This window comes from Rhamphochromis longiceps, linkage group LG23 (assembly GCF_057381845.1).
Source record: "Rhamphochromis longiceps isolate RC_006_pf linkage group LG23, R_longiceps_female_GT1.1, whole genome shotgun sequence".
Lineage (NCBI taxonomy): Eukaryota > Metazoa > Chordata > Actinopteri > Cichliformes > Cichlidae > Rhamphochromis > Rhamphochromis longiceps.
The window spans coordinates 25,560,173-25,575,309 of NC_140578.1; the positions used below are offsets into that span (position 1 = coordinate 25,560,173).

At 41.2% G+C, this 15,137-nt stretch overlaps 1 protein-coding gene across 2 annotated transcripts in view; it reads right to left on the reverse strand.

Moving 5' to 3' along the window:
• Nucleotides 1-14,754, reverse strand: part of ahr2 (aryl hydrocarbon receptor 2) — a 96,723-nt gene extending 81,969 nt beyond the window's left edge. For both annotated transcript variants that reach the window (XM_085397528.1, XM_085397527.1), the window contains exon 1: nt 14,273-14,754. In XM_085397528.1, coding sequence (XP_085253654.1) covers nt 14,273-14,331 — 59 coding nt within the window. In that variant the 5' untranslated portion in view covers nt 14,332-14,754. The remainder of the gene's footprint in view (nt 1-14,272) is intronic.
• Between the last annotated feature and the right edge of the window lie 383 nt (nt 14,755-15,137).

Below are 15,137 nucleotides of genomic sequence, written 5' to 3' on the forward strand. Positions count from 1 at the left end.
AGACAAGTCTTCCACGCAGTCACAATGGGAGTTTTGCTACATCATCCTCTTTGCTCAAACGTTCAGGGAATGCACGCTTCTCCCCAGCAACTGTAAATTGCCATGTGGCTGCCGATCAGTCTCTAGGCCTGAGTGAGGCCTGAGGCAACTTACAAAGGGGGGCAATTTAGCCATCAGCAGTTCTTCAGGCTACAAAAGCATCAATTTAATTTCCAAGCTTTTCTAAGCTAATGTTGACTAATTGCTGACAATGACCCCTGAAGAGAACAACTAAAAATCCAACCTGAGTGCTGTACATAGAAATCAGCATACAGGCTGTTAGAAGCAACAGATAGAGCCAGGCGAGGTCTCACTAAGTTATTTTACAATCTGATCGGACATTAGCAATAAAATGCATTTAAATGAAAAAATGTCACCTAACAAAAAAACTTACGTAACACATAACTGCACCCCTTGTGCAATTATGTGTTGTGTCTTTTCAAAGCCTCCACCAACAGAAACACAGATATTTACATGACACAAAACCACAGTTTCTGGTCACTTTGTGCATCTAACAACAAGGCTGTGGCGGGCAAATATTGTGTGTATTCTCTGAGGTAAAATTGCAGTTTCTTCCAGTGGACTCTGATGGAGTGTAACAGTTTCAGTTCCTCATTAGATTAAGCTGTACGGCTGCAGGTAAAGCAGTGAAAAGGCCACAGCAGAATAAGGCTTTACTTTCTGTTATGGTTGGTGCTCCTGTTTCTGATTTTGTAAAACTGTAGCAGCATATATATAGATATAGATATAAGTTCATGAATTTCCAGCTGATTAACTTGTATTTTTAATATCTAACGCTCCTGTTAGCGGACATACTGATGTTTCTGAAGAGGAAGCCTCGCTTTTTTTACCATGCCAACTAAGTAGCTGTGATATCTCACATATCGCTTTCATAGAAAAGGCAGATAATTATCTTCTGTCACCATTCAACCTGCAAATATCAAGACATGATCTTGGGTATGCATACCACTCAGCTGTACATCTAATGGTCTAATGTTTTAACTGAAAGTAGGACAAAGAGGATGACTGTGTGAGAACAACGTAGGGCTAATGCTGAGAGCTTCTCTGAGTATCTGATATGTAACCTTGTGTGATAAAGCTTGGCATCATATTTCATATGAATGCAACTTCCCGACTTCATTAATGTTAAAGTTGGTTTTTAAGGTTCTTTTTCTACTTAAATAGCTGTTTAAACTGTTGCTCCAGCTGCTGTTGTGTCTGGTGATTATCTCTGGGTGTGAGATAATCTTCTTCCCTTGTGACACGTGTTCACTTCTCTATTCCAGAGCCGATCAGAATGCGGGGTGTTTAATTTACAATAAACCCATCAGTCCTGTTGCTCACACTGGCTTGGTAAGGACTTGTGCAAAGTGGTAAACAAACCTTGATGGCTGCAGGTCAGCGCCATTGAAGGCAGGTATCTGTAACTGAACTCCAGCAGCAAACCCGCCCGGCATCTCATCTATAACTCGAACCAGACGTCCAGAGCACAGAGGAGCTTTTCTTTTTCCCTGAGAAGGTGTGACACTGTGGAGCACCTTAAAACTGTCCCTGGAGATTCTTTTGGTTCACTGTGGTTGCTTTTGAGTTTTCTGAGTGACTTTTTTTAAGTCGGTTTTTACAGCCCAAATAGGCAAACTTCAATATTCATACTCATTTAAGTATAACACAGCACAGGCGCCAACCACAGACTTCCCTAAAGTCAGACATGTTCTGCGATTAGATACACCTCACTTTTTAAAACTGAGACATGCGTCTGTCTGTTTAACTTCTGCTTTCTACATGAAAAAAGCACATCTAAAAAGAGCTGTATTTTTAGCAAACTTGAGACAGGTTCGCGCCAGACCTCTTTACCCAAAGTTACCTTTTTGGCCACTGCTATGTCGAATTTTGGAGCCAGACATTACAATTTTTGATAAATTGGGTGGAGTGCTGCACATTGCTATAAGAAATAAAAGTTAATCCACTGGAAATGTCTCTGCAGCACTAGAGAAACTGATATATGTTTAGCACAAGGAGCTATTTTTGCACACATCATCTGTATTTCAGCTCAACCGAATTCACAACTGCTAATGGACATACTGATCCTTCTTCAGCGGTCAGTGGTTACATATGTAACCAACACTGCCTTGTTTTTTTCACTCAGACTTTCTGAGAAACAAACTCTAAAGCGGAAGATTTCAGATAGAAGATGAAAGGAGGTCCTGCAGAAATTTTCAATATAAGCTCATCCAACTCATGATCTGTCACAGTTCACAGGTTGCTGTCTTTGGTGAAGTACAGGAATAAAGTTGTGTCCACTGAGGCGTCAAGGAGACTTGCAAACAGTCATATCTGGCAAAAATGAATCTCATTCAGCAATAAGAAATCAAGATGACTGTTTAAAAGGACACAAGTGCTATGCAGCAAAGTAAAACTTCAAGCTATCACATCACTGTCCCCCCGAACAGAGGGAGTAAAATCAGTTCTGTTTGTTAGTGATCTAACATCCAGTTTTCAAGATACTGTGTTCAAGTTTTGTGTGATGGTAATTTTGGTGAAAGTCACACCAAATCTTAAAATAAGTAAAAACTTTATATGAACCCACAATTTTTATGGATCGTCTTAAAACTTCACAGCAATATACCAGGCCTCAGGGGACATAAGTACCTAGGTTAGCTAAGCATTTGACCTTGACTGCCATTGTTAGGGCCCAAGGTCAACTTTGACCTTGGGCCCTAACAATGGCAGTCAAAAACTGATATATTGAGTAATATATCATATGAAAGGGCATGGAGAGAGCTTTACAACACACCATTGTATTTTTTCAATGTGATGCCCTACAGCTTGTGCATCCAGTAGGCACAATCTTCTGTTAACGGCTCTGCTAAATGGCTTGAAATTAACAATGTTCAGTATACAAGGAGAGGGAATTTAAGTAAACTCCAAGTATTGTACATGATGTATATGCTGTGAAAAGCTAAATGACAGATGTGATTTGAGATTTTTTTGAGGTTTTTTTAAACATTAAACGGACAATTCACTAAATGGCACCTGCTAAAAAGCCTCCCTGAGGGAAAATTTAGAAGATCTTCTATTTTAAAACTCAGCTCCACACCTGACACACTGTATAATACTGATGGTCTTTACTTGTCTTTGTCAGGTAGGCATTTTGTGGAAATCACTCAGAGAGAGGCCAGAGATGCAGGTTTCTGACAAATAATGCAATACATGTTCAAAGTATCCTGAATGAAGCCGCCAAAGGTCCACTGTGAAACAGGAAATCCCTGCAAGCCCTCTTTACATCCATGCGTGATTCTCATTTCCCAGTGTGGCACTCAGTGAAAACAAGTTTCAAAGCAGGTCAGTGACAGCAGCTCTGACCTTAAAGTGAGCACTGGGAGAGGCGCTGGCGTTTTGCCCGGGGACACTCGAGGAGAGCATCTGGTTGTTGTGGGAACGCAAACCTGCAACCTCCCACTCAAAGGTTGATCTCACACAGACTAGCTGCGCTTCTGCTGCTGCTCAGATTTAAATCTGGTTCAGATGTTCCTGCCGATGACTCCGCCGAGGATTTCAGGTCATGCGAGGCCACTTGAGAAGCCGCCTGCAGAGTGTGGGTGCACCTGAATGACACTGAGCGTGCTCTATGTGTTAAAACTGTGGCGTTCGACCCTTTAACCTCCTGATTTCTGGTCTGAGGTTGCAGAAAAACACAAGCCAACACAAACCGCGTAGAAACACAAAGTACCAAGCAGGAAGTTCGTGGACTGGTTATTAGCTGATATCTCATATGCAAAAAGTAGTAGAATAAAACCACCTGTCACACAGAAAAATTTGATTCAAATTATGAGATGAAAGGACAGAAATCTCTCCCTGTTCGCTACTCACTTTGCTTTGCATTTTCAGCTTCGGCTTCTTTTAAACATCTCTAGGGAACTGCTAGCTTGGTGTCTGAAATGTAAATTAAATGTAAATTGATGGGGTTTTATTTGCTAGACTCTCACTTTACCTGGTGGGGTTAACTTTTATGTTCTTATAGGAAAAAGCAACAACAGGTTAAAGGACTAAAAAGAAAAAACAAGCCAAAAATATACCACAGATCAACCCACGAGTTTCAAGAGAGTATTTCTTTTCTATAAAGCCTTAAAAGCCTGGTTTTGCAGTTCTAAACATATAATTACCGGGCACATGTGCTCAAACACAGACTGAGCAAAGCCATCTGTGATATCTGTGTGACTGTGATTGATGAGATGAAGTGTAACAAAAAAATGACAAACATGACTCTAAAAATAGCAAAACCTGCAGAGCAGTTATTCCTGGACTTCCTGCTCTCACATCTCAAACATACATACACTTGAAGAAAATACGGACTGGGTACATGCTAAAGATACTCATCTGTAACTCAGAAAACTGTCGGTGTGATTACTTTGTTGTGATCTTGTCACACATCTACAAGTTCTCTCTCTCTCTCTATCTCAGCCCTTCAATCAGCTCCCGTAGTAAGGAGTTGACCTCCAGGGCAGTCCCCCGATAACCTCTCGTGTTAAGAAGTCCAACTTTATGTTTACAGGTTGACTCTAATGAACAGCTTTGGTCTCTTTAGCTGAGTTCTCCCTCCTTTACACCTGTAGGCAGGTGAGTTATTTTAACTTTGGCACATATAGGGCCTTGGGGATAGACACGATGCACATCTTCAGCCTCACCTCTGGTGCCAGTGCCCCTTTTTAGATTTAAATTGCGTGTGGACATTGAGGGTTCTGGGGAGGAGCTGACGCCCGATATTGTCTGGCAGAGGTTCTTCTGCGCCATATGCACTGGCTCGCTGGATAACTGGGGCCCGGGCCTCCTCCCTGCCTGCTTCTGTTCCTGGGGGTGGGGCTGTGGCTCCCTACACCCACTATTAGACACTACATGGAGAAACCTTAAAAATACAAGCAGGCTCACACACACAGGTTCGCACAGACACACAGTATCTTGGGCTGCCTCTGCCTCTAAAAATATTTCATATTATTAGCACTCTGTGATGTTTAGTAACATTGTCACTGTTATTTATGCATATTTTGGTCGTTGCTGTGGTTTCTCTTTCTCCCTTTTACTTTCAAACCGTCGTCTTCTATTTTTCTCTCCTTCTGTTACATCGTTTTAATTTCGTTACTTCTTATTTTTTCTTTTGCTTTCTTAAACTTACTCATGTGGCTTTTGTTAAGGCTCAAAGGTAAGGGTCACTCTGATTAAATTTAAATCTAGGTGTGCTAAAGGAGCTGGAGTCGGTGAGCTGGACCGCTCAATCGTGCCTTGTAAAGCATTTTAATGCAATTACCAGATTGATAACCTGGTTCCTGTGAGGCTATATGCACTAACAGATCATGCAAGAAGTCTGTGCATGAGTGTTCATGAGTGAAATTTTAGTTTTTGGTTAGTCTTAAACCTTACTTATTAACATATATCTATAAAGCTAACAAGCTAACTAGAATTAGCTTAGTATTTCAGCCACTCATCCAAATATGGTCACTTCTGGCTCCAGAAAAGCTACATGACAGCGCACTCCAAAAACCGAGAGGCTGAAAACTCTCTTTGTCATCTGTCTCCTTGCAGGCTCTGATTGGCTGTTGTTAAAGTTTACCAATGTGTGGAATTGCAAAACCCTCTCATTAACAGCACAACTACACAAACATGCGCACCAAAGTCCCACAGCAGGTTTGCACTTCACATGTCATGACAGGTTAATTGGAGATTACCTTGCCCAAAACTCCCCAAACTCTGGGCGCATCTTAACCCATGATAAAAATGTTTTAGACCGAGGCCGTTTGAAAACACCAACAAAGTCCCAGAAAACTGAAACAGATACTGAGCTCGCAGCAATGGTGCTACTTTGTAGTCATGTACTGTTTACAAGGAAACCTGCAGTGAGCTTAGATTGAAGAAGTTATTTAGATGAGTGATGGAACATTTCTCTCACTGATGAACAGGATCAACTTTCTAGGATTTCCTTATCTGGATACCTGAGCATGCATCAACAGATCGACATGATCCACTAATTATACTAACAAACCATCACATCCCAACTGACCCAGTGCTTTAACTACAGCATAGCAGCTAGAAAGTTTTCTTCTTGCTCTTGAGTCAAAAACAGATCAAAATGACAAAGTCATGACTGAAATTCATTACAAGTACAAAAGTATTGCACTGCACAGGTGTAGAAACCAAGCAGCTAGCCATGCAGTCTGCCTTTACAAACATTTGTGAAAGAAGGGATCATTCTAAAGAGCTCAATGAATTTGAGTGCGATGCTGTAACAGCATGCCAGTGTTGCAACAATTTAGTTTATGTAATATTTCCCTACTTATTATTAAACCCACCATCAACGTTATTGCAAAGCAGAAGTTTTTAGAACCACAGCCACTTAGACCACATGCCATTATAGAGCAGAGTGTGCGAGTGCTGAGCTGCATCATGCATAAAACTCTCCAAAACCTCCTCTGGCATTAACATCAGCGCAAAGTCTGTGCACCAGGAGCATGGCTTTCTTTTACCAAGCAGCCCCTACAGGTGTAATGTGCACATAAGTGAATGTTTTTTTCCACATAGTGTTCTTTTTACATGTTTACTTATAAAAGACTAAACTGCATTTCAACAATAAGAGCAGGCTACTATGAATTATGTTAAATTCAGACTCAATGAAACTGTGCTGAGACAAGGCTTTAGTGTCTGTTTATGTCTGAGTTACATCATGTTTGCACCAGTTCTGCTTTTATGCAATAATTTCATCTCGTAGGCTTTTAACCATAGATTTGTCTATTGTGTGTTTTAAACAAGTTAAATAAGGTGGGGTTGAATTGCTGTGTGATTGCCGTCTATACACCATTATACATAAATAAATACTGCATATTTGCTTGCTAGAGGCTGGACTCAAGATTAAAGTTGACAAATTTCCTTTAGCAATATAAAAGAAAACATGACATCAAATATTAATCATAAGCCATGGTCATTTCAAGAAAAAAAAAATCAGTCAGCAGCTCCCACCTGACCCCTCACAATCAGCTGATTTTAACCTTTGAAACATTACACAGAGCTCAAATCTGACTATGTTAGAAAACCACTGTGACCCAGAAGGAACTGCAGCAAGATGAGTGTGGTATCAAAATGTAGGTAAAAGGGAGACCTTTCATATGCTGTAACTTGTTTTGAGCCACCGCCTATCCCACATGTTTACCCAAACTATAGCTTTTGTATTTTTCTCCAGTGACTTATGAGAAAACTGTTCAAACGTCCAGGGTAAAGGTGCTTGTCTTTTAGCCCTGAATATGGATATGAGGTCTCAAGACTCCCTTTTTTCCCCCAACAAAGTTGAGAAAACCTTCCCCCATCCTTTCAAAGTCTCAGGGCCTTCAACTTGGAAAATATTCATAGCGTGAAGCTAAAATTTAACATGGATATTGTGCTTTTTTAAACAAAAACAAAAAAATCAGCTGATTATGAGAAAGTCAAGCGGCAGCTTTGCTCAGCTATGACTGATTTCATGTGGACTGACCTTAAAGTGAGTGCAGCATGACTTCACTGTGTTACTGTTTAAAAAAAACAACTATCTATATCTAGAAATGACATTAGGAACCAAACAGCCTGCATCTCTAAACTTTGCTGTGATCTTAGACGTTAATTTTGTAAACACGCTTGCAGTCTAAAATGTGAAATACAGCAAGGGGGTGCAGGAAAAGTGACTTTGCTGTAACTATTAAAAGCCTGCAGCCTCTGTGGGAATGGCTGTAGGCTGAATGGATGAGCTGTAAGTGTAACACGTATGTGTAAAGCACGGCCCCTGATGAAGCCCTGCTTGGCTAACCCTGCTGTAAATAAGACATCTGCTTCCAATAATACTCCAAAACACGACATATCTGAAATCGAGGCGAGATGGCTATCGCTGCATTCCTCACAGCACAGCTCCCTGCAAGAACAATGAGCGGCCAGTGTTGTTGCCGCTCGCTTTATCTGCCAGATCTGTCCTGGAAGGGGCGTGGACTGTAAATATGAGTGTGTGTTACGTGTGTTTGTGTCTGAGAGAGAGAGAGAGAGAGCGGGGGGGGGGGTCAGGAGGGGGTGTGCTGGACTCAGAGAAACACTCCCCTGCATTCACACAAAGGCACTTTTGTCTCAGACGCGCCAACGACACCTTTTCAGAACAATAGAAACTAAAGATGATTTTGGCGCCTGTTCCCTGCTGGAATTAAGACACCAGAGCCAATATCATACCTGCAATTTAACACCTGTTTCACAACCCAAGTATGAAAGAGCTCAGTGAAAGAAGCACCCGAGTTGATCTAGAGTTGTTTGCCAAGTTCAGTGTCTGTTCATAGTTTTCTTTTGGGGTCATTTCTTGTGTTTCTTAGTACTTTTCCAGCATCTTCCCTATCTGCCCCAACCTCTCCTTGTCTTTGTTCCTACTACTGCAGTTAAAATTGAGGAAAAATCTTCAACATAAAGATGTCCTTGTTCTTAAGTACGTGCAGGATTTATTAACCCCCATGGGCTATGTTAGTTACTCTGATGTCTCAGTTCGCCTTTGCTGGTTGACAGTCTCCACACTGAGACCAGAACTGTGACTTTAACTGTGAAACATTAATTTAGTGAAAGGCTGTTATGATTGTTTACTGTAGTTTTAGTCCTTGGTTTGTCACTAATAGTGTTATTTATTTTAGATATTCTGCTCTTTTTTGTTCTTCCCAGGGATTTTATTTTTTAGAAACTGATCGATATATTAGCAGGGCTGATATGTAAGCCCATATTAGTTATTAACGATTTACCTGTATCAGCATTCATAACGGAAATTAAATGAAAATTTAAAAGGCAAAAAAAGACAAGAGAAACATCCTTTAGGCATGTTATGAATGTTCATGTTATGTAGTTTTGGCATTGCACAACTTCCCTGTTGGGCGCACGTGTTTGGAACGCTACAAACAACCAGCTGACGAGAGCAAAGTTGAGAAAAGCATGAACAAATTTTTTTAAACAACATTAGAAATGTGAGGGAGATCTGTTTATGTTTCATGTGCCTGAAAGACAAAAAAATATCGGCCGATATATCAGGTTTTTATGATAATCAAATATCGATATTGGTCTCAAAAAACTTCAATTGGGCTGTAACTTTTTAAAAAATTGAAATAGTTTTTTCTAGTTTATCTCTATGAAGCGGTTTGTAACTTTAAGAAAAGTACTTTATAAACTTATGCCATTATAACCACACAGTTGTTTTTAAATTATTCCAGGCCTAAACTGACATCCCGACAGGCTTAAGCAGGGGATAATTTGGCATTTTTAAGACTTTTTGTTAGGCACAAGCTACAGCTGTTAAGGATATTTTCCCACCGTTCCAGGAAAAATAAAAAATACAAATCTGGAACTTTTAGAGACTTTCAGTTCTTCATCACACTCATCACACTGTTTTTAACAATTATTTAATGCAACACAACACATCGCATACTCATAAGAAATGAAGTGGGACTTTCTCAAATTACCTGCTCCAAAAGTCCCATTAATCCAAATGTTGGCTTTATTAGCCAACATAAATATGCCTATATGCTTTTACTCCAAGGACTCAGTGGCATCATGATGTTTTGACCTTGATATGACAACCAGGAAGTGAAAGTTGGGACGTTCGTGTTCGTCACATGTCAGTCCTAAGAAGAAACAGTGCCTCTGCTGAAAGCTGGCCCATCGCATAGAGCACCAAAACAAAACCTTAGCAGCAACATCTAACCATTTTATTCCCATGTGAGTTCAGTCTCAGAGCAGTTAGCAGAATCCTTAATATCCTTAGCTTGTTTACACTGTTTTTTTTTACAACATGAACCACAAACCATGCTGCTGTAGAGAAGGTAAACAGACTGGTATTTACATTGTGCTCTCCTACTTAATTTTTAGTGCTCAAAGCACTCTCTCACATGCCTCTTTCACACAAGTGCTTTTTAACTTAAAATTCACACACTCGTACTCAAATGGATGCATCAAAGGCAGCTCAGGGATCAGTATTTTACCCAAACATACTTCAACATGCAGGCTAGAGGAGGCAGGGATCAAACCAGCAACGTTCTGATTGGTAAATGACCCACTCCACCTCTTGAGTCACAGCCACCCAAAACTTTACACCCCATCCACTACTAACCAGGGTCGACTCTGCTTAGAGATCGGCAGGTTCAGGGTGGTATGGCTGTAATCCAAAGACCCCCTTCTAAAGGTTCTTTCCTGGACTTTCAGGGTTTAAAAGGAACCATGGTGCTAAAGAGGACCAGTCTGAATTATCTTAGTGCACTTTTGACAATTTAAAATCAACAGTGGTGCTATAGAGAACCAATCTAAAGGATTTTTAAGGGTTTAAAATGAACCATGGTGCTACCTCCTAAAGTTTCATTATTGTACTACTATGAGAATAACCATAAATAATAGGTTCTTTACTGGATATTTCAGGGTATTAAGGGACTGAAATGCTACAGAAAAAAACTTTTTAAAGGTTTTTAATGACCCACGGTGCTACAGAGAACCTCTTGAAGGTTCTTCATTGCTCTTTAAAGAGTTTAAAATGGGTCATCGTTCATTGGAGAACCCCTCAAGAATGCTTTGGTGTTTTCCCGTCCTGCAGCGAGAGAGCCGGATGTGACACTAGTATGTCCCAGTGGCAGCCAGCGGTACTGCAATGAAAGAAATTCCCAAGTGAGGCTATTATGCTGAATTTGGAATGCCTTAGTTTTACATTCACAAGGCAATTTGTAAAGTCCAGGAAAGTTTTTTTTTTTTGCTTTGACGCACCTAAAAAGTAACCGTTATTCAACTGAATTGGCACCACTTTGAAGTCCAGTATCCAGCTGCAATAAAACATCTGTGGGAAGGAGTCAAGTAGCCTCCTCCAACACCTCTGGGACGGAGTTTAACCCCAAAACGGAGCAGGCCCTCGTTTCCTAACATCACTGCAAGTTTCTGCAGCCGGCTCCAAAATGTGGAGGCTGATACGTCAAGAACGCCTGCAAGCATTTCTCATGCAGATGTCCAAATACTTCTGGCTACTCGTTGTGCAATTCAACCTTCTTGTTATTGTTTTACAACTTTGTACAATCCATCCGCCGTCTCTTTGTCTCTGTCACACATGGACATTACCATAAATGTAAATGCTTCCCTTGTACAATACAGTGTAAACATAAAGGTACACTGCCGCAGGGCAGGCTGCTGTAACGCCGCCTCCAGACCTCTCTGTGGGCTTAACTGACTCTCACACTCACAACTCCCTCACTCAACACTGTTTCCTGAAAGAAAAAAGAAAAGAAAGACAAACTTTTCCTAAAAACTGAACATGGCAGACTTACGTAACCCTTTGCGTGACACTGAACTATGTTAATTTGAGTGGAGGGAGGGAGGGAAAAAACAAACTCCCCTAAAACACATAGAGAGAGAAGGAAAAAGACAGGAAAAAAGTATGTTGTGGCAGTCGGAGGAGGAGGAGGAGAAAAAACAGAGCGAGTCTCAGATTACGCCATCCTCCCTCCCTCCTCCCTCGTGGAAACATTGCGTGAGAGCGCTCTACGTCCTGATTATGATTAATGCAGGTAGTGCCACACACATACGCACACATACACTGAAACCGCGGTTCTGGCTGGGTTCTGCCGTGGGTCCCTGCTCAGGCCTGTGGTTCTGTACGGGGCAGTTAACACTCCGTCTGGCTTGTTAAAGCTAAAAATCACAAACTGGTAAAAATCACAGTGAGGAGGCCAGCATGGCTGAGAGCAAAGGGTTCTTTATGGCACAGCAAAGGGTCTCGAACAATATATATCCCCAGGACGCTTTAGAGAACCCTTCTAAAAGTTCTTTATAGCACTTTTAATGGATTGAAATGTCCATGCTGTTATGGAGAACCTTTCTAAAGGTTCTGTGCTGCACTTTCAAGAGTTTAAAACAAGCACTTTGATACAGAGAACCCTTCTACAAGGTCTTTAAAGCACTTTTAAGGGTGTAAATGATCAACGGGGCTATATAGAATCTACAAAGAACCCTCTAAAGGTTCTCTCCTGCATGTTTAAGTGTTGGAAATTAACACTGATTCTATAGAGAACCAATCTAAAGTTCTTTCCTCGATTTTCAGTGTTTCGAATTAACTATGTCCCCCCTGGAGAATCCCTCTGAAAGTTCTTCACGGGAGTTGTTTAAACTGAACCATGGTGCTATACAGAACTTCTTTAAAGGCTCTTTACAACACTTTAAATATGGTGATAGAAGGTTATAGAAGATCCTCTACAAAGGCAACAACATAACTAAGGATATCAGCTGAAATGCAACAGGATGTTATGGTGCCCCATGATGCCTTAGAGGACTCCCATACAGTGGCCCATGGTGCTACTAAGTCTTAACAGTATGGTTAAGGGTCTATTATTAACTTACTGAGCATTGTTCTCTGGAGAGCCTGCAGAGCAGCGTAATGTGTCCAAGACTCAAATACAGTGCTTTATAAAAACTCTCCAAAGTTATTTACACCCCTATGAGAGGTCTGATGAGGATACTTCAGGATGGTGTTTTCGAGAACCTCTAGAAAAGCACCTTGAATAATATAAGTAGAACAATTAGAGCCTGGTGCTTTATACAACCTCTAAAGGGTTCTTTCCCAAAGGGTCTAAAATAGACTTACATACTTGTGGTGACTTTGGAAACAGCAACACCATCTACTTGATCCTTTAGACATCCTCACTCCTATACAGTATCTTCCATCCATCAGCACCACAGGGGGCCTCTAAAGGATCTTTGAAGCAGATTTATTAATGTTTTTTAAACTATGTGGCCATTGCGTACCAGAGTACTGGATTACAATCAGAAGGTCGATGGTTAGAGTCCCAGCTCCTCCAGTCTACAGAAATCACATGAGCACCAGTTGGTTTAAGTGTCAATGAAGAGATTTTTTTCCCACTAGTTTACATCCAGTTTGAATTGTTGTTTCTTTAAGAACATTCTAGTTCAGTGGCAAGAGAAAAGTCCACTTCTAGTGGTTTATTCACAGCAAAATTCATGAGCAATAAGCCTATCATTAGTAATATCTCTATTTTTTTCACTTTAGAGGGCTGGGCAATCTGAGGGCTCTGTTCTTCTGTTTTTGTGCAAAGAATAACTTTGTGGTTCCCAAACTGAATACCTCAGGGACCTGCAGCAGCGCTCGAAGGGCTTCTAACAAGTCCTGAAACATCATCTCTGACGAAGCACAGAAGAACAAAGATTCACTGTGCTTGGCTTCCCTACAAAAACGGGATAATGAAATGAGCAAAACTCCGTCCAAAAATGGTTCCTTCTCTATGCAGAGGTAGTTTTCAAATTGCGCCGTTGGAGGGGGGGGGGGGGTTCTGAGGCGTCCTGATTGGGGAATCAAGAGGGAAACAAAGATACTATACATATATTAAAATCATAAGTAGAATCACAGGAAGGTGGTACGATGAGATTTCTGATGTGGGGTTTCAGTCTTTACAGTGTCAACCTCCCCGCCTACAGGGCACACTCAAACAAAAACTCAAAAGATAAATCCCAGTTCAGCACCATCCACTTCTGAGGAGTCCTTTAAGGAGTTTTTAAAGGCCACAGATCAGTCTGGGAAGGCCAGCTGTCCTAGATGGTATAATTAGATTTAAATGATACTGAAGCAACAGTTAACTTTATTCTCCACGCAGTGCTGCTGGACCTCAGCACTTCACATTACCTCGCGGTGGCTGGCCAGCATTGCATAACCACTGCAGGGGAAAATAGACTTTATAGCCTTATGGATTCAACAAGCCAGCTACTATTGCACACACACACATAGAGGGCACAAACACGCTTATTACAATGTAACGCAGGCTATAATACAGGAGTAGTGCAGGGATGTTTGCACAGCTGCACCTAAAAAAAAAGGAAAAAGAGATCCCTGGTGTTAGAAAGCTTCACTGTGACATGTATGCGTGCTTTGGGGAGAAAAACACACAGATTGTTGCTCAATATAAACATTAAAAGCCACCAAAGCGAGGTGTTTTAACAGGATTACACGTCCTAGCTTCTATGGAAGGTCAAAGGGACTGCCCGTACTGGCACAACTGTAGTATTACATTAGTAAACAGTAAAAAGCGTTATAAAGCTGGTATAAACCACAACACGGAGCTCATAAAGTGCAATAAAACGTCTGTCTTTAGCTCTCCGGTCACCTCAGACACCTCAGAGTGCTCGGAGGTTTTGCTTTGCGGTGTTTGGGGAGTTGACTTACATTTTCTGGACGGGCTTCTTCCGTTTCTTCGCGGCGTAAAGCGCCGTATTCGGCAGCATGTTGAATTCAGAAGAAACAAAGTGAGCTACAAGTGGCTTTATCCCGGCTTTATGTGCGCGTTAACAGGTCCGGGCGTGTTCAGAAGACTCGCATGCCCTCGAAAAAACTGAAAAGGAGACGATTAGAAATCCCCCCCCCTCCTCTCGGTCCTCGACAGCTTCGCGTCCCGAGTGCCTCTCAGCCGAAAAAAAAAACCTTTTTGTTGTCTTTAATCGAAACAAGCCTCTGGTAGAAGTTCAAAACTACCACAACTTTTTATTTCCACGACGTGTAGGCCTCCTCGTCCGAGATACGGGCGAGTAAAGCGACTTTTAGTCGTTAAAAGAGTGAAAAGTCCTCGGAGTAGTTTTATGTAAGTCCTCGGGCTGCGCGTCACCTCCGTAGTGATTTGACAGGGCCGCTCAGCCGCCGCGCGCTCCCGTGGCGGTGAGTGTGAATGTGTGTGTGTGTGTGTGTGTGTGTGTGTCACTGTAATGAGAGAGCAGAATATTTAAGGTGGTCCAAATGTGGGCCAACTGAAATACACACCGCAGCCGAGGAATGGTTAGGAAACCGCATTCCAACCGGGAAGACCTTAAGGACTGTTTTTTTTTATTGTAACGCTTGTATAAGGCGTTTACTAACAAAATAAATAAAAAGTTAGTCTTTAAATAATATTTATGCTCATAATTACAATTACAGTTATTGAAAAGCTATATATGTTAATATATGTATATATATGTGTAGAGAGAGAGAGAGAGAGAGAGAGAGAGAAATATTTTCTGATATTTGCATTTATGTACAAATTCTTCAATACTGTTAACAT